The sequence below is a fragment of the Rhodamnia argentea genome, chromosome 2 (genome assembly GCF_020921035.1).
Source record: "Rhodamnia argentea isolate NSW1041297 chromosome 2, ASM2092103v1, whole genome shotgun sequence".
Classification (NCBI taxonomy): domain Eukaryota; kingdom Viridiplantae; phylum Streptophyta; class Magnoliopsida; order Myrtales; family Myrtaceae; genus Rhodamnia; species Rhodamnia argentea.
This window is the reverse complement of record NC_063151.1, coordinates 22,124,676-22,147,128: the sequence shown is the minus strand read 5'-3', so window position 1 is coordinate 22,147,128 and position 22,453 is coordinate 22,124,676. Positions and strand designations below refer to the sequence as shown.

Here is a 22,453-nt window from a genome sequence, read left to right as displayed (position 1 = left end):
AATACAAAGTATTCTCAATCGAAAATATGAGAATGAAGAGACGAAGAAATTTTTACTAATTATCGATCACATGATAATAAGTTCCTGTCAGCTAATTATCGATCACATGATAATAAGTTCCTGTCAGCTATCATGCTTCCTATGAAACTTCTGACCAAGCCTAAGGAATGACTTTCACTAGTAAATAAAAAAATATTACAAAAAGTAAGTATCAACAACCATCTAGAAAAGGCCAATGAGATCTATCACAAACATCCAGAAAGTTATCTGACCATCATCCTTAAAACTCGAAAATTTCATGAACAAAAAAAATCTAAACTCATTCACCCAAGCGTTGGTTAGAAGTATCCTCGCGCACTGCAATGATTGTCCACTTTGCAACATATGCCCGGTGAATCTCCATTGCAAGGCGAGGCTAAGATTCATAAAAGTTTGGACATTCGGCATGTTTTTCGATTTCTAACATGTTGTCCACGATTAATGACAAGGCAGCCTCAAGAAGAACCTTTGCGTCTTGCTGGTGCGCAAAGGCGCAGTACGAGATCGAGTTGTCCCAGTTTAATTTGGACATTATAAACTTCTCACAATATCGCTTCACTTGCCACTTTTCTGCCAACACTAGAAAATTCCAAGCCATTTGTTCATCAAGGCATGCTTCAACAGTGTAAAGATATTTGACAAATGCTTCCAGGACATCATATGACACATCATTGATGTTAATGATGCTGCTTCGGCTTTCTTCCATCTCAATCTCGAGCATTGCTTTAAATGCTTGGGACCGGTTAGCTTCGAAGAGGACTCAGAAACATAGTTCTCGCAGGGCGAGAAATCTCAATAGTTTTACTGCTTGAATATGAAAGCTAATACAGAAACTTCAAGATCTAACTAAGAGAGTTTGACATCAGACTAGGAAGTAAAAGATATATTGTTTGAGTGGAAATGTGGGCATCTTTAGTAGCATGCAGTTCCAAAGTAAATGCAACCCCATTATCACCATATAAATCCGGCCAGAAGGCAAGTCGCAAAACAAAGAGTTGCGGACATTCATAATGAATTTGATAATGTTGATTACACTCTATAACTATTCATGTGCCTAAACTTTGGCATTACTTCTTGAAAACTCGGGTAAACATAAGAAAGTTAACTTTAGGCTTCGAAAGGAAAAAGAGCAGGATTAATCGAAGCAATTATTGAGGCCGAAAACGAAAGACGAAAGTGGTCCAAAATGCTTTTTCAAGGCCAAATTACTAAAAAGATTGATTGTTGAATGCAAATGTTTAATGAACTCATGGCAATTTAGTCGGGATTTGTCTGAGAGGAAAGAAGAGAGAAATCTCAAAAGCTAATAATGCCTGAATATGAAAGCTAATATAGAAACTTTAAGATCAACCTATGAAAGAGTTTAACATTAGACTAGGAAGTAAAAGATATATTGGTTGAGTGGAAGTGTTTTATATAAGTGCATCTTTAGCGGCATGCAGTTTCAAAAGTAAATACAACCCCTTATCACCATATAAATCTGGCCAGAAGCATGAAAAATGGAAGAATTTTATAGGAAGTCTCTAAACAAATAGTCGCAGACATTTGTAATGATTTCATGATGCCAATTACACTCAACAACTATTTATGCACCTAAACTTTGACATTACATCTTGAAGACTCGGGCAAGCATAAAATAGTTAAGTTTAGGCTCCTGAAGGAAGAAGAACAGGACCAATCCAAGCAATTATTGAGACCAGAAACGAAAGAAGAAAGTGGTAAAAAATGCTTTTTCAAGGCCAATTCATTGAAAAGATTGATAGTTGAATGCAAATGTTTAATGAACTCATGGTGATTTAGTCACGACTTGTCTAGGGTGGAAAGAAACGAGGCGTAAGGATGCCCGAAGTAACAATATTTGTGTATGGCGCTCACTTTGGTATCAAAATTTTTCACCGGCTCACTTAAGTGCTAAATCGGAAAAAAAAAATGATAACTTAAGTGCCAACGGTAGGAGATTCCGGCCAAAATAAATGTGTGGCCTTTTTATTTAAGACAATTTAGTGACATGGCATTTTTAATACAAGCAATTTTTTTGGTCAAAATGCCAAACAATTTAGTGGCATGGCTTTTTAAATAAAAAAATCAATTCCAACTGTGCAAATAGAATGACGTCACTCGGTTGACGTGACTGAGATATCTTAAACTTATAGCACTTAAGTGATCACATTGTGCAATTTATGACAATTAAGTGATCACTTTCAGAAAAACTTGGCATTCAAACGATCATGATTTGCAACTTATAGCACTGAAAGTCACTCCGTGAAATTGGCTAAACAATGTTGTTTGTGCTTTGGAAGCTAACTAGGATCTCCGAGCCTCCGGCGAGCCACATAGGGTTAGTTAATTAATAAAAAACTGCCATGTACTATTTCTAGCTAGGCTCACCGGAGTTGGCACTGAAATAATCATTTTTCGAAAAAATTAGCACTTAAGTGAGCTGAAAAAAAAAAATTGACATCAAGGTGAGCGTTGTACATAAATATTGTCACTTGAGGTGTCCTTCTGCCAAAGAAATGAGAAATCTCAATATATTTAATGCCTGAATATGAAAGCTAATACAGAAACTTCAAGATCAACCTAAGAGAGAGTTTAGCATAAAACTAGGAAGTAAAAGATATAATGTTTCAGTGGAAATGTCTTATGTAGGTGCACCTTTAGCAGCATGCAGTTCCAAAAGTAAATGCTACCGATTATCACCATATAAATTCGGCCAGGAGTGTGTACAGTGGCAGAATTTTACAGCAAGTCTCTAGTCATAAACATCGTAATGATCTGACAATGTCGATTACACTCGACAATACTTGAAAACTTTTACAGCAAGTCTCAAAACTTTTAAAGATTCTTCAATTTGGTCACTTAAAACTAATGTTAGCAACTGAATATATGGAAACTTTCTTTTTTTCAATTTTGTAATTAGTGTTCTTTGATCAGAGTTTGAATTCTTAGGCAAAGTAATAATGTGGCACCTCGTGCACGGGTCATCACCATCGCATATAATTGGCTTTTCCATTTGAACTACAATTTGGCAATTGGCCCATCATTTTAATTTTTAAACAAGAGGTACAAATGGAATTCTTGAGACTCCGGACATTCATGCTTAGGTCGTGTTTTGAGTGGATCGATAAGTTAAGAACATCTATCACATATCAAAAAATTATCTCATTCATCATACAAATCTGCTATCATTGACATAAGTTAAACTTGTTTAAACATTTGAAAACCCGGTGCCCACATTTTCTATTCCATCGGCAGAATGAGAATGAGGCGCAAATTATTCCCCCTTTTCTCCTCCAAATGTCTAGTTGGTTTGGCTCCCTAGACACCATTTTTTGAGACTCCGATTAAGATGCTAATTAAGTTTTATTCCAAAAGTCCATTTGCGTACCCTCGACCACGATAATCTTGTTTTTTTTTTGCCTTTTAACTTGCAAAGGGCATTGCTTGAGAGTTTTCAACCTTGGGGTGAGTTAAGTAAAATTTACTAAGACAGATTCACAAAATTGATATATTAAGTCACCCAAGAGGCTATCATCAGTCGTCTCTTGATATCTAATGCATGTAAGCTGAACGAGTTTACCCAGAATTTTTTTCTTTTTTTTTTTGTGAAGAGACAATAAGTAAATGATTTTTTGCATCTATGGCCGCTCGCCAATAATTCTTGCTTGGAGCTAGAATGAGCTGAAATTTAATTGAAGGTTGATGTGCATTAAACTAATGACGCATCTAACATTCTGCACACATCATTGCAAAGATACATACCGCCGCTACAAGACATGTTTTGTCTATTTTTTCCACCTAGGAAAAATTAAGGTCCTTAGTTATAAAGTAAACAATTATTGCTGGCACCAAACGTATGTATTTGAGTTCGTTTGTTGTATGGAGCGATTGAATCGATTGACGCTCACGTGTAGCTTCATGTACACTATATATAGGTTTTGACAGAAAAAAAAATGGTACACTGTGTTAGAAAGTCAAAAGCTTAAGCTGATAAATAGAGGAAAACCACATGACTATAAGGAGCATTTAGGACTCATATTTAGGTGATGTGGGACAACAACTTCAACACACTATATACGGGAAACTTTCGGATTGGGCATCCAAAAAAAATATCTGATTTTTTTCATATTTTTTTATTTTTTGTTCTTTCTTTCTTTTCCTTTTATTTCCTACCAAGTCCGGCGAGGTCACCACCTGACCACAAGCAAGGGTCGGCGACCTCATCGGCCACTGCGCGAGGGACGTCAAATACTCATCGGGCTTGAAAGAAAAGAAAAGAAAAGGAATGGAAAGAAGAAAAAAGACAAGAAATTATAATTATAATTATAATAATAATTCATAATTTTACAAAAATTATGAAAATTCTTCATGTCAGCATGCCATGTAAGATGGTCAACATCCACGTCAACAATTTCTGGCTGAAATTGATCGGATAAACTCGATTGGCAAAACATGAAAAGATTTAGCACTTAATTGGCACAATTGAAATGTTTAGAACTGAATTATTACAAGTACAATACATTTAGGACTTTTTAAATAATTTTTCCTTTTATGCATTTGAGTGAGTAGTTTCATTGACCCTGGTTAGACACTTTCTCTAAAACCACTCCCCGAAAACTCTTGCAGCGTAATCTGATTCTCTTTGTTCTCAGGCGACCCACAGGCTAGTCTATCTATCTAAGACAAAAGTAACTTTCGCCTCACTTTCTCTTTCCAAATTTGTCCGTGTTGATCTCTTGAATACCACCCGGAAATGTTCAATGGTCTAGAATGTAAAATTAGGCACGTACGCGTGCAGGGACTAATATTGTTGAATGACCGATATATGTTGGACTCCCCTGCGTCCGGTGCATATAATGTTAGCCTCGCATATTTCAAACTAGAAATAGTATTGACAATAGGAATATCGAGATGGCCAAAGCACTGGCTAGAAGAATAGCACGAGAGAGTTAAATCAACAAGAGAGAGTAATGGTAGAAGCTACATAAAAGAATAGAGCTATAGAATGTATATAGAACCAGTAAGATGTATGAAAGCAAATCCGACTCAAGACATATCAAGTTGTTGAAGATATCATCAAGAAATTGTGATCAACATCATTCTCTTGAATTCCTCAAAATCGAGCCTCCCATCGCGATTAGTATCATACGCGTGGATCATGCTATTGCAGTCTCTCCCGCTTCTCTCGTCCCATAAACCTAGTCTTGAGAGGATGCTTTGGAGCTCGTCGCAGGAAATGAAGCTGTCGTCGTTCAAATCGAACACTTTGAACGCCTCGGCAAGGTCGGCCTCTTGATCGCCATCTCCTTCATTGCCTTTCGGCGATTCTAATCCGCCACTCCCCGTGGTTCCTCCTGATAATATAGAGTTGTAAAAGTACAAGAACTCATCAAAGTCGAGGCTCAATTTTCCTATAGCTGATTCGAGCTCGTCCACGCTGGGTTGGACACCGATTTTCTCAAGCAGCCATTTGAGCTCCTCGAGGCTCACCTGGCCGTCGCCGTTCTTGTCAAGGTTCTCGAAAATCCGATGCAAGTCTCCGGTTCCGAGGCAAGGCATGATGTGCAATGTTGGATATGTACGTGTGGATTGGGAAAACTAATGAAGAAATATGTGCAAATGCTAATTGCGCCGGTGGGAGGAGGATAATTTGAATTTATAGACTGCAAGGAGCTTTGTGTTGTACGGGTGTTTACGTGCGTGCGTACGTAGCACGACTTTGAAGAAACTCGTGGGGTTTAGGGTTTCATCGAAGTTGAGAAGAAGCTTCGTCGAAGAACGACAATACGAAAGCGGAATTGATATTTTGTTGATCAGGAATGTTGTTGACTTTAGATGGAGAAGATAATAGCAACGTTAATATCATTTTGGGTCTTTTTACTTTCTTGGGTCTTCGCACGCTATTGTTAATACAGACTATTATCTTCCGAGATGATTCATGGAAAGAAGACCCGTCCTTCTTCGACCCGCGTTTGACGCTGAGAAACGGGGTCGAAGCCACGGGTCTAAGGTCTAGAGCTGATCCCAGTAAATTCTGTCGTGCTCGTTCCTGTAGGTTTCTCGCTCATGTCTCTGCAGGGTTCGTTCAATGGATTGCAATGTTGATTATCACGCTCGCTAGGACAAAGCAGGAATCAAATTACGTAGTAAGGAATGGATGGCCTTTGGGGCTTGTCACGGACAAATGTGGTCGGGGAATATCGGGAATCTCTTTGTATTGTTTGTTTTGTACGCATGACACGCTTATTTGAGACGAGGGAAGATGGGAGACGCACACGTCGCTCTTGGCCGGTTTGTTTTGTTGTGTGATGGAGATTAATTAAGTTGATATTTCAGCCAATTTGTGACCGCAAGCAACGTCCCCAGGCAATAATCTTTGACCATGACCCATACTTGGACTCTGTTGGGTATTAGTAATCTAAACGGTCAAAGCACACTGAATCTCAATATATATTAAAAGTTTTCATATAGTTTTCCGCACTTCGTTAGTTAATTTTACCCCTCATATCACGTTTATTGGAAAATACAATTAAGGGCTCAAAATTTATGTTGAAGAGTGCAATTTAAAGACATCACGTAGGAAACTCCTAAGTTACACCTAGGCCATTTAAGGTACTCTTCCTCGAAAGGACTTTAATTTACTTTTTTTAAAACAATTTAGTGCTTAATTGAGCCAATTGAAATGTTTAGAACTTATATTGTAATGTGCATGTAAAGTTAAAAATTTCCGATGAACTTTCGGTAAAGAAACTAATACTTTGTTTTAATATTTTTTTCTCTTTTTTTCCCTTTCTTTTTTCTTTCTCTTTCCGGTGATTAGTGAGGGCTGGCCTCCCCTAAGCAAAGGCAAGGATAAGCACCGGCGAGGCCACCCTCGCCGGATCTAGCCATCGCTTGGGCAAGGGCAACCTTGCCTTAGCCTGGACAAGGCCAGCAAACGACGCCAACCTCCCCATATCCGGCGAGGCCGAACATGACCTCACCGAGCGTCGCCTAGGCCAAGGCGAGGCCAACCTTCGCCAAAGTGACGCCTGGCCTCGCAGGCGCTCACCCTCACCCTAGCAAGGCTGATGCTCACATGTGGCGGCGAGGGCCACCCTCGCTCCATTAAGGCCAACCTCGCCAACCACTTAAAATTGGAGGAAAAAAAGAAAGGAAAAAAATATAAAAAATTAGAAATTATCAAAATATTAGTAAAAAATGCCCACATCAACATCGGTTGTACTATATAGGCCAGATGGCATCCACGTCAACAATATCCGATCAAAATTAGTAGAAAATTTTAGGACTGAATTGGCACCATTAAAAGGTTTAGGACTAAATTGACACCAATATAATAGGTTTATGACTTTTCTTACACTTTTTGTGGTAAATTAAGTCAGATTGCAATCGATCACAGTGGAACTATTAGATTCGTGCAATATGTGGCCGTATATTCTCTTTAGAGAATAAATGAAAATAACGCAGCAACAATAAATAAAAAGAACAGTACACCAAAAGTTTTTATGTGGAAAATCTAATGTAAGAAAAACCATGGAACGCTAATACAGAAACTGCTTCTCTATAATTGAAAGATTACAATTGATACTCTAGCGGTGTCTCTCTCATAATAAATCCTCACAATTATCACAAAACACACTATCACTTGATGAACTCTTGAGAACTCTCGTGTTTACACATTGTTAAGAACTGTTGTATCTCTCTGGAGTATTTTTGGTGCACACTGAATCCTCCACCTAATGGCTCTGTTTATAGTGGTAAATCTCCAACCAAATTAGAATCCTCCCTAATTGATTTGGCAATCACCTCTTGATTAGAAATCTCCCCGATTGATTGGATTTCTCTAATTTGGGTAATCACCAAAATTGAATTTATCCTGATATTCTTCCTTTTTAGCGTCCTACCATGATATGACTTCTTCCTATTGGGTATTCTTGATGAGCAATAATAGAGATTTTTCAAATCAAATCCCAAACATATTGGGCTAGTCCCAACAAATCCCCCCCCCCCCCACGCGCCTATCATGGAGGATCTCAAATTTCCTTATTATGTCGATAAACTAGCCTCCTTCCTACAAAGCTTTAGTTTCTTCGTAGGTAGAGACTTTGTCAACATATCAGCACCATTTTGTCCGTGTGGATCTTCTCACTCTTTAATTGCCTCTCTTCCAATATTTCTCATATCTAATGATACCTAATATCAATATGCTTCGTTCTCGAGTGAAATGTGAAATTTTTATTGAGATGAATAGCGGTTTGGCTATCTTAATGCACAACATATTCATCTTGCTTGTTCCCCAACTCTTGTAGAAATCTCTTCATCCACAATATCTCTTTATTAGCTTGGGTGGCAGCTATATACTCAGCCTCCATTGTGGACAATCCAACACACTTTTGCCATCTTGATTGCCAAGAGAAAGTTTCACTTGCAAAAGTTATCAAATAACCAAACGTAGACCACTTGGAGTCTACATCTCTCACCATGTCTGCATCGGTAAACACCTCAAGTATCGATTTTCCCTCGCTAAAAGGCAAACACAAACTAGATGTACCTTTAAGATACCTAAGTATCCACTTGACAGCCTCCCAATATTATTTGTCAAGATTTGACATGTACCGACTAATAATTCCAACACCATACCCAATATCCGATCGTGTGCACACCATCGAATACATGAGACTTCCGATGGCAGAGGCATAAGAAATCTTCAGCATCTCTTCCTTCTCCCTTTTACTTGAGGGACAGTACCTTGTGCTAAGTTGAAAATGATTGGCTAAAGGTGAGTTGACTGCACTAGCGTTGATCATGTTGAATCTTTACACAGATTTTTTTACATATATCTCTTGGGATAACCATAGCTTTCCACAAGCTCTATCATGCGATATCCTCATCCCAAGTATCTATTTTGTCTGTACAAGGTTCTTCATGGAAAATTCTTTGCTCAACTCCTCCTTGCGCTTCTTGATTTTCCTAACATCATGCCTTACAATGATTTGCTTTCTTTTTAATCATTTTCTAATTTTTGTTTCATTTCTTATTTCATTTTTAAATTCGAAATTATTATTTTTTATTTTTCCCCTTTGTATTTTTTTTTTCTTTTTTTCCCCTTCTTCTTCAGTCGGTCACCGGCCACGGCCGGCGATGGGCCGCAATCAAGCGAGGCCAATTCTCGCTAGATTTGGCAAGGTGATGCTCGAGCTCAAGAAAAAAAGAAAGAAAAGAGAAAAAAATAAAAAAAAGAAATAATAACATTTATTAAAAGGAGTGCGTGAAGGAAAATCAAATTCAATTTTCCATACGGATCAGTTCATTTTTAGATTTCAGCAGAATACAAGAAAATATTGTTATTTTCCCGAAATATGACTTTTTGGAAAATATTTACCAAAAACACCTCATTTTTCGCGAAACAAACGGCGGATTAGTTAAGTGTCAAAATTCTTAATGGAGATTAAAATTTTGCAAATTATTTTGTCAAAACCTTCCAATAATGCTTACTGTCCATATATGGAAAGCAACTAATAAAATTTGTTATCCTGTTTATATCTATTATCAAACAACATTTTGTTTTATGTTCGATACTTGAGAACGTTTGCACTGTGGTAATTAAGTTTCGCATTTATTTGGTCAGAAGTTTCGCACGTTCACTAACAACAAAAGTAACATGGTTGGTCTAGTGGTGCAGAACGTATGGGTGTTAAAATCGAACTGGAGAATCGAATCGAACCGCTAATCAAATTGGGTCTAATTGAAAATTTTATGCATTTCGATTCGGTTCGATCTTCGATTCAGGTGATTGAAAAATAACCATCCTTTTTTTTTTAGTTCGGTTGTTTCGGTTCGGTTAACTAAATGGCATTGAAAATCTTCAAAATAATTATTTTTTATATTATTATTTTTCCTTTTACTTTCTTTTCTTTATTTTTGTCTTTTTTTGTGCAAAAGGATGGCAGGGCCACCAGCCCATTGCTGACGCTAGCGAGGGCTTCATGGCCCTTAACTAGTGGCCCGCGGCTCTGTCAACTTTGAACCAAAAAAGGGAAAAAGAAAATAAAAAAGCAAAAAATAAAAATCACAAAAAGAAAAGTCAAAAATCGATCCGAATTGGATTTTTAGTGCAATTCATATTCAATTCATGACAAAATTCTGTTCGGGTCAAGCTTACACCGTAATAGTTCAGTTCGGTTCGATTCGGTTTTCTTAAAAAATTGACTAGAACTAAACCATGAGCGTACTACCAAATAATTTGGTCCACTTGATTATAGGTTCTAGTCCCCCTCAGTTGCTCCTGGACCTCAAGAAGCCTTGATAATTTGCAGCATATATTCGGCATTGCCATTATGTAACATTATTATCCCGATCTACTATACCTGACACTGTAATAAGGTGGTGGTGATGAGCTAGCTCAAAATGGCATCACGGGAGTTGTCAACAATTATCACACTCTTCAAACTAGAAATAGTATTGACAAAAGGAATATAAAGATTGCCAAAACGCTGGCTAGAAAAATTAACACAACTGAGAGCAAAATTAGCAAGAGAGACTAATGGTAGAACCTACATAAAGAATGGATCTATGAATGTATATAGAACCATTAAGATGTATTAAAGCAAATCCGACTCAAGACGTATCATGTTCTTGGATATGTCATCAAGGAATTGTAATCAACATCATCCTCTTGAATTCTTCGAAATCGAGCCTCCCGCCGCTATTAGTATCGTATGCGCAAATCATGTTGTTGCAATCTATCCCGCTTCTCTCGTCCCATAACCCTAGTCTCGAAAGGACGTTTTGGAGCTCCTCGCAGGAAATGAAGCCATCATCGTTCAAATCAAACACTTTGAACGCCTCGGCAAGGTCGGTCTCTTGATCGCCGTCTCCTTCATTGCCCTCCGGCAATTCTAAGCTACCGCTCCCCATGGTTCGTTCCGAAGATATAGACTCGTAAAAGTACAATAACTCGTCAAAGTCGAGGCTCGGTATTCCTATAGACAATTTGAGCTCGTCCACATTTTGATGGACACCGATTTTCTCGAGCAACCGTTTGAGCTCCTTGAGGCTCACCTGGGCATCGCCGTTCTTGTCGAGGTTCTTGAAAATCCGACGCAAGTCTCCAGTTCCGAGGCGAGACATGATATGCAATGTTGGATATGTAGGTGTGGATTGGGGAAACTATTGAGGAAATATGTGCAAATGCTAACGGCGCCGGTGAGAGGAAGATAATTCTAATTCATAGACTGCTTGGTGGAGCTTCCACTATTTATATAATGCATCGAACTTATGATGTCCGGATCTTTACGTACGTGCCTAGCATCACTTTGATTAATCACACCATTTTTCTTCCTTGGAAAGAAGATTCGTCCTTCTTCGCCCCGCGTTTGACGCTGAGAAACGTGATCCAAGCCACGGGTCTAAAGTCTAGAACTAATCCCAGTAAATTCTGTCGTGCTCCTTCTTGTAGTTTTGATGGGTTTCACGGGTCTCGCTCGCGTCTTTGCTGGGTTCGTTCAATAGATTGCAATGTTGATTAACATGTTCCTTAGGACAAAACAGGAATCAAATTATGTAGTGAGGGATGAATGGTCTTTGGGCCCTGCTATGGACAAATGTGGTTGGGGAATATTGGGAATCTCTATGTATTGTTTGTTTTGTACACATGCCTCGCTTCTTTGAGACGTGAGAAGATGACACACACGTCGCTCTCGGCAGATTTGTTTTGTTGTGGGGTGTGTATTGATTGAGTTGAGATTTCAGCCCATTTGAGACTGCAACATCCCCAAGCAATAATCTCTGACCATGGCCGATACTTGGAGAATGTGTTGAGCATAGTAATCTATGTGAAGGAGCGATTAAATTCACACTGAATCTCGCTATATATTAAAGGTTTTCATTTAGTTTTTTGCACCTTAACTAATTTACCCCTCACATTATGTGTTACGATACACGTGCGAATTGTGTTAGAAAAGTCTTACATTGGAGAATTGGTGTGGTGTTGAACAGTTAATATATCCAAATTGGTCTGTAATTCATTAGCTTAAGTTTCTGAGTGAATGTGAATCTAATTGCATGTTCTGACAAGCTCGAACTTGGGCTCCATGTTGAAGATCTCCTGAATGAACGTATCGAACTTTTGCTGCGCACTTCCAACAAATGATATCAAAACCGATGGTTGATTGGTAGCCCACTCTCAATATGTATTGGTGTTTGATGGATATCTCAAAGAGTGAATCGGTAACCTAACAAGTGGAGCTCACACGTGAGGGGGAGACATCGGAGAATTGGTGTAGTATTGAGTAGTTAATATATCCAAATTAGCCCATAACTCATTCACTCAAGTTTCAAGTGAAAGTTAGTCTAATTGGATATTCTGACGGGCTCGGACTTGGGCTTCCTCTTGGAGATCTCCCCGAATGAAGGTATCGAACTTCCGCCGTACACTCCCAACAAATAGTATTAGAGTCGATGGTTAATTGGTGGTCCACTCCCAATATGTATTAGTATTTGATGATATCTCAAGGAAGGAATCTAGTGACCTAATAATGGAGCTCATACGTGAGGGGAAGACATTGAAGAATTAGTGTAATGTTGAGCGCTTAATATATCATAATACTGGAGCTCACACGTAAGGGGGAAACATAGGAGAATTGGTATGGTGTTGAGCAATTAATATATCCAAGTAGGTGTATAACTTATTGGCTTAAGCTTTTGAGTGAATGTATGTCTAACTGAATATATTAACGGACTCGGACTTGAGTTTCCTCTTGGCGATATCCACTCGGGTGAAGGTATCGGACTTCTGCTGCGTACTCCTAACATCATGTGTATCCTAAATCAAAATAATTACAAAAAAAGTCGTAAACCTATTGTGATTGTAATTCAATCCTAAACCTTTTTTTTTCCAATTAATTCTATTTTTATCAAATTTTGATATTTTTTATTATTTTTTCTCTCTTTCTTATTTTTTTTTCTTCCCTTCCTTCTTCTTCCAGTCGATCGCCGAGGTTCAGCTACCGCCCGGAGGCAAGGGCTGACAAGGTCGACCTCGCCATGGCTAGGCAAGGCTTGCCCTCGCCGGTGGCTAGCGGGGGCAAGCTCCTCTAGAGGTTGACTTCATCGGTCTTTGCCTCTAGACAATCGTTAAGCCGACAACCGGCTAGAGGAAGAAGGAAGGGTAGAAAAAAAATGAAAAATGAAAGGAAATAAATCAATCAATAAATAATTCAAAAAATATCAATATGTCATTAAAAATTATCCAAGTCAGCACCGGTAGTGTCATGTCATTGATTTTCCACTAAAATTGGCCAGTTGAAGTGAATTGGCACAAATACAAAAGGTTCGGGATTGAATTGACATAATTGCAATAAGTATATGATTTTTTTGGTGGCCTAATTCTGATCTCTCTCCATGTGTATGAAAGAATATCTACTAGAGTTTTGTGAAATGATGATTATGATTTTTCATGTTTTTCGTTCGTGGATTGATATAAGTTAACAATACTTTGTCTTAAGCCCCACAGTTTTCATATTATTCAACTCTGTGAAGATTCGACCAAAAAAAATACATTATGAAGAAAATTGCTCCGCAAGTCTTAAGCCTTATGTATCGACTGTAAGAGGTCCCAACCCTTTTAATTGATCCTATTGAATTCTAAAGTTTTATTGAAAAATGCAATCAAATTTTAAAACTTTAAGTGGTTCAATTGAAACCTAAACATTTATTGAAAAATACAATTAAGGCACAAAATTTATGTTGAAAACTGTAATTTAAAGGGGTCGCAACTTCTAAGTTACACCTAGGCCATTAAGCTACTCTTCATCGAAAGGACTCGATTTTTCGTTTTTAAAAAATATTTAGTACTTAATTGAGCCAATCGAAAAATTTAGAACTTAGATTTTAAGGCGCATATAAGGTGAAAAACTTCCAGTGCACTTTTCATAAAGAAACTAATACTTTTTAATATCCAGTATTTACATTTTAGCACTTGTTTTTCTGTTTTATCAAACGATCCCTAAGTAGCTCCTTCCTTCCTTATCCTATCAAGTGATTTTTGAGTCAATTGAATTTGTTAAGTTGATATTATTTATATTAATTAAACCAGCTTAGTCTCATTAAATGGATGAACTTTCAAATTTTCCGCATTAATTGAGTTATCAGACATGCCTTAAGTGATGTCACTTAAATAGGGCCAAGGAATTCAATTATCGATGTCTTTAAATGTCCAATAAGAATTCTTCACATCACTTAAGGATGGTTTCATAAAACTAAACATAAGCGATGAAAATTTAAGCACCTAATTTTAATTTCTAACAATTTTAAGTTTCGACAATAGAAATAAAAGGTTGTTTGATAGTGATTATGATTGGAAGGTTTTATCAATACAGTAGGCAAAATTTTAGTGGTCATCAATTACTTTTTCTACTTAATGAAAAAGTGCTCGTTCAATAATTACTTTAAGTGTTGAAAAATAAGTTTTTTTTTTGTAACTTTTTAGCACTTAATATGTGCGTTTGATATCTTCTAACTCCACATAACTTAATTGCGTTTTAAAGGCAAACGTCACTTCGTACGATAAATAAAAGAGGACTTAGTTAAGTGTTAAAATTCTCAATGGAGTTTAAAATCTTACAAATTATCTGTCAAAACCTTCAAATAATGTTTCCTATCCCATATATGGAACGAAACTAATAGAATATAATGGTGTTTACATCTATTATCGAACAACGTTTGATTTCATGTTCAATACTCAGCAACATAGAAGATCCGATAATTAAGTTTCGCATGTTCACTAACCGCAAATGTAATGACGATTGGTCTAATAGCGAAGAACGTGCTAACAAATGATTTGGCTCCCCTTGATTATAGGTCCTAATCCCCCTCAGTTGCTCCTCGACCTCAAGAAGCCTCAGTAGTTTGCAACGTAAGTTAGATTTAACCAGATGGATTTCTTTCCCGACATTGCCATGCCATGACGTAACATTACCCCGATCTACTATCGCTGACTTAGTAAGAAGGCGGCGGCGATGAGCTCCATTAAAATGACATCATGGGAGTCATCGACGCTTATCGCACCCTTCAAACCCTTTTATCGTAATCGATCGCGACAGAAAAGATTGTCCTCCATCAATGCTTGGAGGAGACGACTCACCGTTTCTCTGTTTTCCTCTCGAAGGAAAGCTAGCTAGAGTAGAGAATCCTAGTTGCAATCTCGAAAACCAAATGCTGCATTTTGATAAAACTCGATGGAGCATCGTCGTCCCCAACCACCCTCACACGGTGGTCGCTTAGGAACAACGATCATCTTTGGGTGGTTGCTGCCTTTTGAATTCTTTATTTCAGCCGGGTAGCGATAGGTAGAAGTCAGCACTGGATGCACCGCGGAAGGGTAGAATGGTGCGACTCACGTTAGGACTACCTCTATAGCGCACCGTCAATCCACCATGGGTTCCATAGACCCATTTAGGAAAGGTGGTTCGATCCTCGCATGGGTTCATGGAATCGGTCTATTCATAAAAACTATGATTTAGTAATTTTTGAAATATGAGCAATATAACCACTGCAACAAGGGCTAACCTTAAATCAAGAAGCAACAAATCAATCGACCAAAGCAAGGACCAACAATGAAAAATACAGCAATACTCTCATTGATTGAACAACACTAAACAGTTCAAGTAGATAGCTCGAACAAGAACAGAGAGCTTGAAAATTGCAAACTCACCAAACGGTAAGGCAGAGACTCGACAATCCGACTTACGGTAAGGCGAGATGACCGAGATGAGAGCAAGATGAGGAGAAGTTGAGAGGGCTAGGGTTTCTTACTATTTTCAGAGAGAGTGTCGTCATGTGTGAGGCGGTGGAAGATTGAGGTGACAAGTCGGGAAAGGAATGATGATTAAAAAGTAGGGTTTCTTTCTTTTACTAAAAGGAAATATATATATATATTGATCCGGTCGGGGTAGACAGTTCCTCATCTAGAACCAGTAATCGAGCTGGTGGTCACCATTGAAATTGGGAATTAGACGGGTCTCAATGAGAACCGCCCAAAACCAATTGATTCAATTTGTTTCTCGACGATTTTCCTTTCTTTTGCGCATCACTAACTTTAAGTGTATTCATCATCTTCATTAAGCACCTATAATTGACTGGAGGAGGGGGTCGCATTTGCTTCTAATCTAGATTGTCGAGGATGTGCATTGTCTAGATACAAAGATTTGCGCTAATATCCCTATTGAGTATCTTCCTATATCGACAAAGCATATATCGATCATTAAGATGTGTGCCCGATCTCAACCACAAAAAACAACAAACATTATTTGCCGCTATGAAAGAAGTCAAATAGAAAGCTGGTCAATTACCAAAGTGATAATTTTAATAGTTATGCTAATAATCATTGATTTGAGAATTTTTCTTTGTTTTAATTTATGGGGCTAATTTCCACGCCGACACTGATGACGAAGCCGAAACGGCAAACAGGGCGGTCGTTTTGTTGCTTTCCTTATTCTTTTCGACTCTCTCGCTCGCTCTCCGACTCTCTCTCTCTATATGCCCCGAGATTTGCTAAATCGCCGTCTCTTCGTCGGTCGTCACTGAACCTTGGCTGTCGTGTCCGACTCGTCCTCGCGTCAAACTGGGGGGACATCGCCTGAAGCCTTCAATTCTATACAGGACAGTGTTTGCCTTCGTCTGTTCTTCTTGCGTGCCGCGAGACGCCTCGTATTCGGAGAAAAGGAATCGTCCAGCTTCGGCCAGGGGAGGAAGGGCTCTTTGGTTCGTCTTCCTTTTTTGTTATCCTATTAAAAACCCACCAAAAAAGCACACGAGTTCTTGGAAATTTCTGATGGGTTGTTCTCTGTTTTCTCGTGCTTGAAGTTCTTAGTAAATTTGGTTTGTTCGATTCTATTTTCCATGGCGACTAGCAGCTCGGAGCATGATTTTCCATAAGTTTAGTTGATGCTCTGCGCAAGTTCTGATTTTGGACTCAACGGACTGATTAAATGGAAGAAATTTCTTGTGCCGCATTGTTGAAATCTCTGTAATGCTGTACTTTTAGTGTTTTGGTTTGACAAATTTCTCGTGTTTTTGCCCAACGTATCCCTAATTATTTAGAATCTAGTCTTGTTTGGTCTTATGGGCATATATAAGCACGTCCCAGTGCACTTTTATGTAGTTCTCTTTCCTTCATTGGCATCTCGCAAACAGGGTTTCTTATGGGCTTCACGGAAGGGAGTGCCTCTGTAAGGAGATTCTTCATATATTGGTAAAGTGAAAAATTCTGGGGCTGTGGTTTGATAGTTAAAATGGGTTTGACGTGCATGGAGGTTGATACTGATAGAGAAACGCGGCTGGAAAGGCGACGGAAGAGAAGGTGCTTGCGTGACCCCATTGTAATGCATACTTCTCTCCAGAATGGTGCTCCCGAGAGCGCTCCTCGAAGAACTGATAGGGTCAACTTCGTCGAAGATGAAGACGACGATTATGTGAATTTCTTGAGAAGTTCTCACAACGATTATGGTTTTGTGCCTTTGGAAGCTTATAGATGTGGCGGCAGCAGTGGTAGCGATGATTTAGTGGATCCACAGTATAAAATTTTCTTGGAAAGTCTAAGAGTAACCGGGATGTCATACGAGCTTGTGGTACAAGTAAATGCTGGAACCACCATACTTCTCAAGTACGACATTAAAGACCAGCCACATGAAGGATTAACCTTGGAAGATTTGAAGAGTCGACCATTGAAAAATAATGCAGAAACGGTGAGAAGCTTGAGGAATACTGTGGGAAGAGAAAGGGACAAAGTTGCTACTCCGAGGAGGAAAGAAAATGATGAGGAAAAAAGAATTCCAAGAAATGTTTCTGGAAGGGAGAAGGAGAGCCTGCAAACTACTAAAGCCAAAGCTGCTGCAACAACTGCTGCAACAAGCAAAGGAAATTGCAACTTGGATAACAGAAATATAGAAGCCCAACCCGCAAATATTGGTTCTAATCGGGAAATTAGACGGTCCCCTAGGGTATTGCGCCCAGAGGTTCCACAAGCACCCGAGCATGAGGAGGAGATGTGCGATGAGAGCTTCCTAGCCATTCTGAATGGTGCAAAAGATGATGGTAACATTCTTAAATTTACATCTGGTAATGGTAATCTAACTACCAAAGCTGCTGCAACGAGCAAAGGAAATTGCAACTTGGATAAAAGAAAGATAGGAGCCCGACCCACCAACCTTGGTTCTAATCGGGCCATTAGACAGTCCCCTAGGGTATTGCGTCCAGAGGTTCGACAAGCACCTGAGCATGAGGAGGAGACATGCAGTGACAGCTACCTAGCCCTTCCCAATGGTTTAAACAAGGATGGTAACATTCTTGCATTTACATCTGATAATGGTAAACAAACTACCAAAGCTGTTGCAACAAGCAAAAGAAATTGCAACTTGGATAAAAGAAATATAGAAGCCCAACCCACAAATCTTGGTTCTACTCAGGCCATTAGACGGTCCGCCAGGGTATTGGATCCAGAGGTCCGACAAGCATCCGAGCATGAGGAGACATGGGATGAAAGCTACCTAGCCTTTTTGCATTGTGCAAAAGAGGATGGTAGCATTCTTGAATTTAGATATGATGATGGTAAACAAATTAGATATGAGGAGGATGATGAGGAGGATGAGGAGGAAAGTTCGTGCGAAGTGGAAGTGCTTGCTGGGGAGGATATTTCTAAATGTGAGGAATTTGTGACTATGAAACTATCTAAAGATCCGGTATGTACAAGCTCTTTCCCTGCTATTATGTGATTAGTTTCTTATGGCTCCTAAATCTTAACAATGATTTGCTGAAATCTTTTTGTTGCTCCCCATAAAAATAAAAAAAAAAGATAACCATTGACAGCAAGCACTTTGCTGATGATCCCGGAAGAAGCGGCGGTACTGTATTCAGGAAGAAACTTATGGCTGTACTTAAAATGCCCTATGACGTGAAGGAGCATGAAGACCTTTACCGAAGGGTAAAACATAAAAGGCAAAAGACAGTGGAAAAAAGTCTGCGTCAAGGACGGGATTTCACCTCTTCATTGGGGGAACACTGCAAATCATATTTTGAGCTGTACAAGGGTAAGATCATATATGCTACTCTCTTCCCCTATCAGTCTCTCTTTTTCATCATGATACTATTACTCAATACTAGTTCTTTTTCCTATGACCAAATGCTTCTTTAGTTAAAAATTCGGCATAGATGCGCAAATCCATGCACTGCCTTTTAAGAGATATAGAATTAAGTGAACTGTTGGTGTATCAAACCGTGGAAAAAATAATGACAGGATCTGGGACTTCATGTCTATTGTATCTTTGCATTATTGCAAAGTACAGAACCATATAGGGAGAGAAAAGCATGACTCTCTTCATTGAGATGTTCTCCATGTATTTCCTCCCTCCAAAAGATCCGAAAGATACTGGTTGCTGACAAAATACGTTCTGTATCTATCGCATACATGAACAGTGTTCAGGGAAGTGATGGCATTATGCGGCAAAACATCTTATAATCAACATCACATGTTACCTGTTTTCTTTTTGTCCTTTTTCGATCATGATTACCTTTCTGTTAGGCAAAAGAGCAATTCTTGTGGGATACTGCTCATTCCATCATTCATAGTAGATAATCTTACGAGACATTTAGCACCATTTTTCCTGCATGACTAATTGTTTTGCTATTTCTATTCTTATGTTGTCCTATAGCTGTAATCTGGTAAATAAGAACTGTCAAGTTGTCTCTCTTTTCTCTTTCAATGGATGTCTTCTGAGATGGAAAAATTAGCCGTTGGATTCAAAAGAATCGGACAAGGCTATTCTTGAACAGTGGAAATTGGAAGACACTGAAAGCGGGGGGATACTGCTTGTTTTTAATGTTTGTGGATTGGGAAAGGTTGTGAATAACTCGGACAGCCACTGAGGATGAGACAAATCTGTGATTGCATTCAGATGCTGTGTTCGCCTTATTCAGTCTTGACTTTCTTCCCATTATCTCTACCACCAACTCAATAATACGTAATGGCTGGCTGGAAATCTTCATGTTTATTTCTTTCTCGCATATTTGCTTAGGAGGTTCATTTAGGTTTTCTTACCACAAAACTTTAGTCTTCGGTAGTTTGTACTACTTTAGGTCATTTTTTAATGCGTTTGACATAAATGAAATGGTATGCTCCTTTTTTCTTTTTGCTTAATTTCTCTATAGTTAATGGTGTGTGAGAAAGCAAAATGAGAAAACAATAGCTGAAAAGCCGAATATACTTTGATACTCCCGGCCTTGATGTTTATGATCATTTTTGGCAGATCTTGCGAAGGAACTCAAGTTGGTTCAACGTGATGGTCACCGTAGTTTGAATCTCTTACGCGGATTTTTCTTTTGGTTGGAGGTGAGTTTTCATATGTCGACTTGGCCTTTTTGGTCAAATTCGTCCTAAATCTAATTCAAATTCACTTTATAGTTTGCTTGTTCCTTATATGTGAATGGCATATTGTTACTCTGTGTGTGTGTGTGTGTGTGTGTGTGTGAGAGAGAGAGAGAGAGAGAGAGATTACTATTACAATCGAAGCTGATTGTTCGGCTAGTCAGATTTTCAGAAAGGTTAATATCAGTCGTTGAGCACAATATAGTTTTCCAAGAAGTACATTCATTCATGAGTTGAACTGCAAAAGATAAGTTCCCATGACTAGAACTGCTTGTTCTTTGTCTCTTGTCATTTGCAGGGCTGGTGTAATTCATATGTAAGTAACACTGTCACTGCGTATATTTGAAATGGTCTACAAAGTTGGTGTGCTAAGTTGTGAGGTATATTGCATGGAGGCATATGGGCCACCTTCGATACTCATTAGGAGGCCGCCACATTACTTGGTATAGCCTATTTGGAAGCCCATCCATTATTCTTTACACGTTTAGTTGAGCATGGATCATCTGTGATTGGTTTGTGGTACATGTACATATTTGGTCTTGCTTACCTGGAGGGCATGATGCGTTGATAGTGGCTTTACACATCATTTTCTAAGTTGTGCAGTCACTTATTTGGAATTAGCTGGGATGATAATTCCTAATCTTAATCCTTCTGGTCTCCTTTCTTAACAGAACATACCCAAGGAAGGAGCATTTAAGCCTTGGTTGGATCCTACTTGTTTGGAAGTGTTGCCTGCACGGGCAAATCGAAGGGTCTAATGCGAATATTTCTCCGACCCCAAGAAGAAAGCATGCGAAACCTGGAACTGCTGCTGCGATGTTTGTTCAGTCTGAGATTTTGGTAATGCACAGATAGCGAATCTGATGGTTGTGCATCATTCGACATCCCCAAGGTGGAATTTGGGTACTACATTAAGGCACATTCTTTTCTGTATTTCAGTCACTTGCAAATGCAAATGGATCTTTTCGTAATGTGAAAATCATGTTTATCGTAGTGTGCAGAGCTCTCTTTGCTTGAATTCCTGACCAAATTTTGTTTTTCTACTAAGCACATTTTAATGCTTTTACCGAGAACTCTGACATTTCGCAAGACAAGCATGGGGCAAACGCTGAATGCGGCGACTAAGGAAGAGACGCAACTGACACGCGAATAAGAAGTTGTATTGGAAACTGAAAGCATGCCTCTTTCTGCTTCGATACGAGAACGCGGGTTTGAAGCAACACCAGTGTGTTCGGCTTTGGTTCAACGATCTCAAGAAACCACGGAAGCCATACACTCTTAACTGAATTGTGTAGTACATGTTAAATTGAAGGACATGCCATCAACAAGCTAGACATTACTAATTTCTCTAATCGCATGTTTCAGTTCGTTTTAATCATCATATGGTCGTTTTGCAAGTTGGGCAATTGAAATCTTAGCTGCGAAGTCTTTTGTTTGTCCAAATATTTTGTCTCCTCAATTCATGGTTTAGCTCAGTTAGAGAAATGGAGGATCGGTCATCATGTCATTCAGTTTGTGAAATGTCATTCCATGCGCATGCAAAGGTATATTTCTATTTTGACATACTCCCCTGCCGCGATCGAATGAGAATTGACAAGAGGCTTGTGGAATTGACGTGAGGCAGTAGGGATGGATCTTCCGATTTTGTCAATGCTTGAAGCAATTTTATCTTCTCCACATAGACTTTTCTCTTCGTATCAGGTCGTTGGATCAACTCAATTTTGTTCTTAATTGTGTGATTGAATGTAATCCTATCGTGTACAAAAGTCGAGAATAATAGAAGGATCATGCTAATAGAAACCCTCAAGGTAATTCTCCATGTTTATTAATCAAAATTCAACTTTTAAACTGTTAATCACAAAAATTAACCTAATCAGTGCATTGAGAACTGCACAATTTCGTCGATTGATTACTTAAATAGCACTAAGATACTCGTTAACGAAACTGGGGTTTATCATAGGCTATAGTCAGATAAGGACGAGCAATGCGCTTTGT

At 38.8% G+C, this 22,453-nt stretch overlaps 3 protein-coding genes across 4 annotated transcripts; 1 reads left to right on the top strand and 2 right to left on the bottom strand.

Annotated features, from left to right (window-relative positions):
• Positions 1 to 4,904: 4,904 nt before the first annotated feature.
• LOC115751394 (probable calcium-binding protein CML44) lies at positions 4,905 to 5,680 on the bottom strand. The gene has a single exon (XM_030689292.2). The coding sequence runs from the start codon at positions 5,596 to 5,598 to the stop codon at positions 5,116 to 5,118; it is 483 nt and encodes a 160-aa protein (XP_030545152.1). The 5' UTR covers positions 5,599 to 5,680; the 3' UTR covers positions 4,905 to 5,115.
• Positions 5,681 to 10,686: 5,006 nt separating this feature from the next.
• On the bottom strand, positions 10,687 to 11,310 carry LOC115751396 (probable calcium-binding protein CML44). The gene has a single exon (XM_030689295.2). The coding sequence runs from the start codon at positions 11,167 to 11,169 to the stop codon at positions 10,687 to 10,689; it is 483 nt and encodes a 160-aa protein (XP_030545155.1). The 5' UTR covers positions 11,170 to 11,310.
• A 5,236-nt stretch (positions 11,311 to 16,546) lies between these two features.
• On the top strand, positions 16,547 to 21,499 carry LOC115751390. 2 transcript variants are annotated; one of them, XM_048275368.1, is made up of 6 exons: positions 16,547 to 16,778; positions 17,229 to 17,936; positions 18,192 to 18,776; positions 18,890 to 19,124; positions 20,340 to 20,422; positions 21,130 to 21,499. In XM_048275368.1, exons 2-6 carry the CDS (start codon positions 17,331 to 17,333, stop codon positions 21,214 to 21,216), a joined length of 1,596 nt encoding a protein of 531 aa, XP_048131325.1. In that variant the 5' UTR covers positions 16,547 to 16,778; positions 17,229 to 17,330; the 3' UTR covers positions 21,217 to 21,499. The 2 variants fall into 2 exon arrangements, with proteins under 2 accessions (XP_048131325.1, XP_030545148.1); XM_030689288.2 differs by having other exon boundaries at positions 17,229 to 18,776.
• Positions 21,500 to 22,453: the final 954 nt, after the last annotated feature.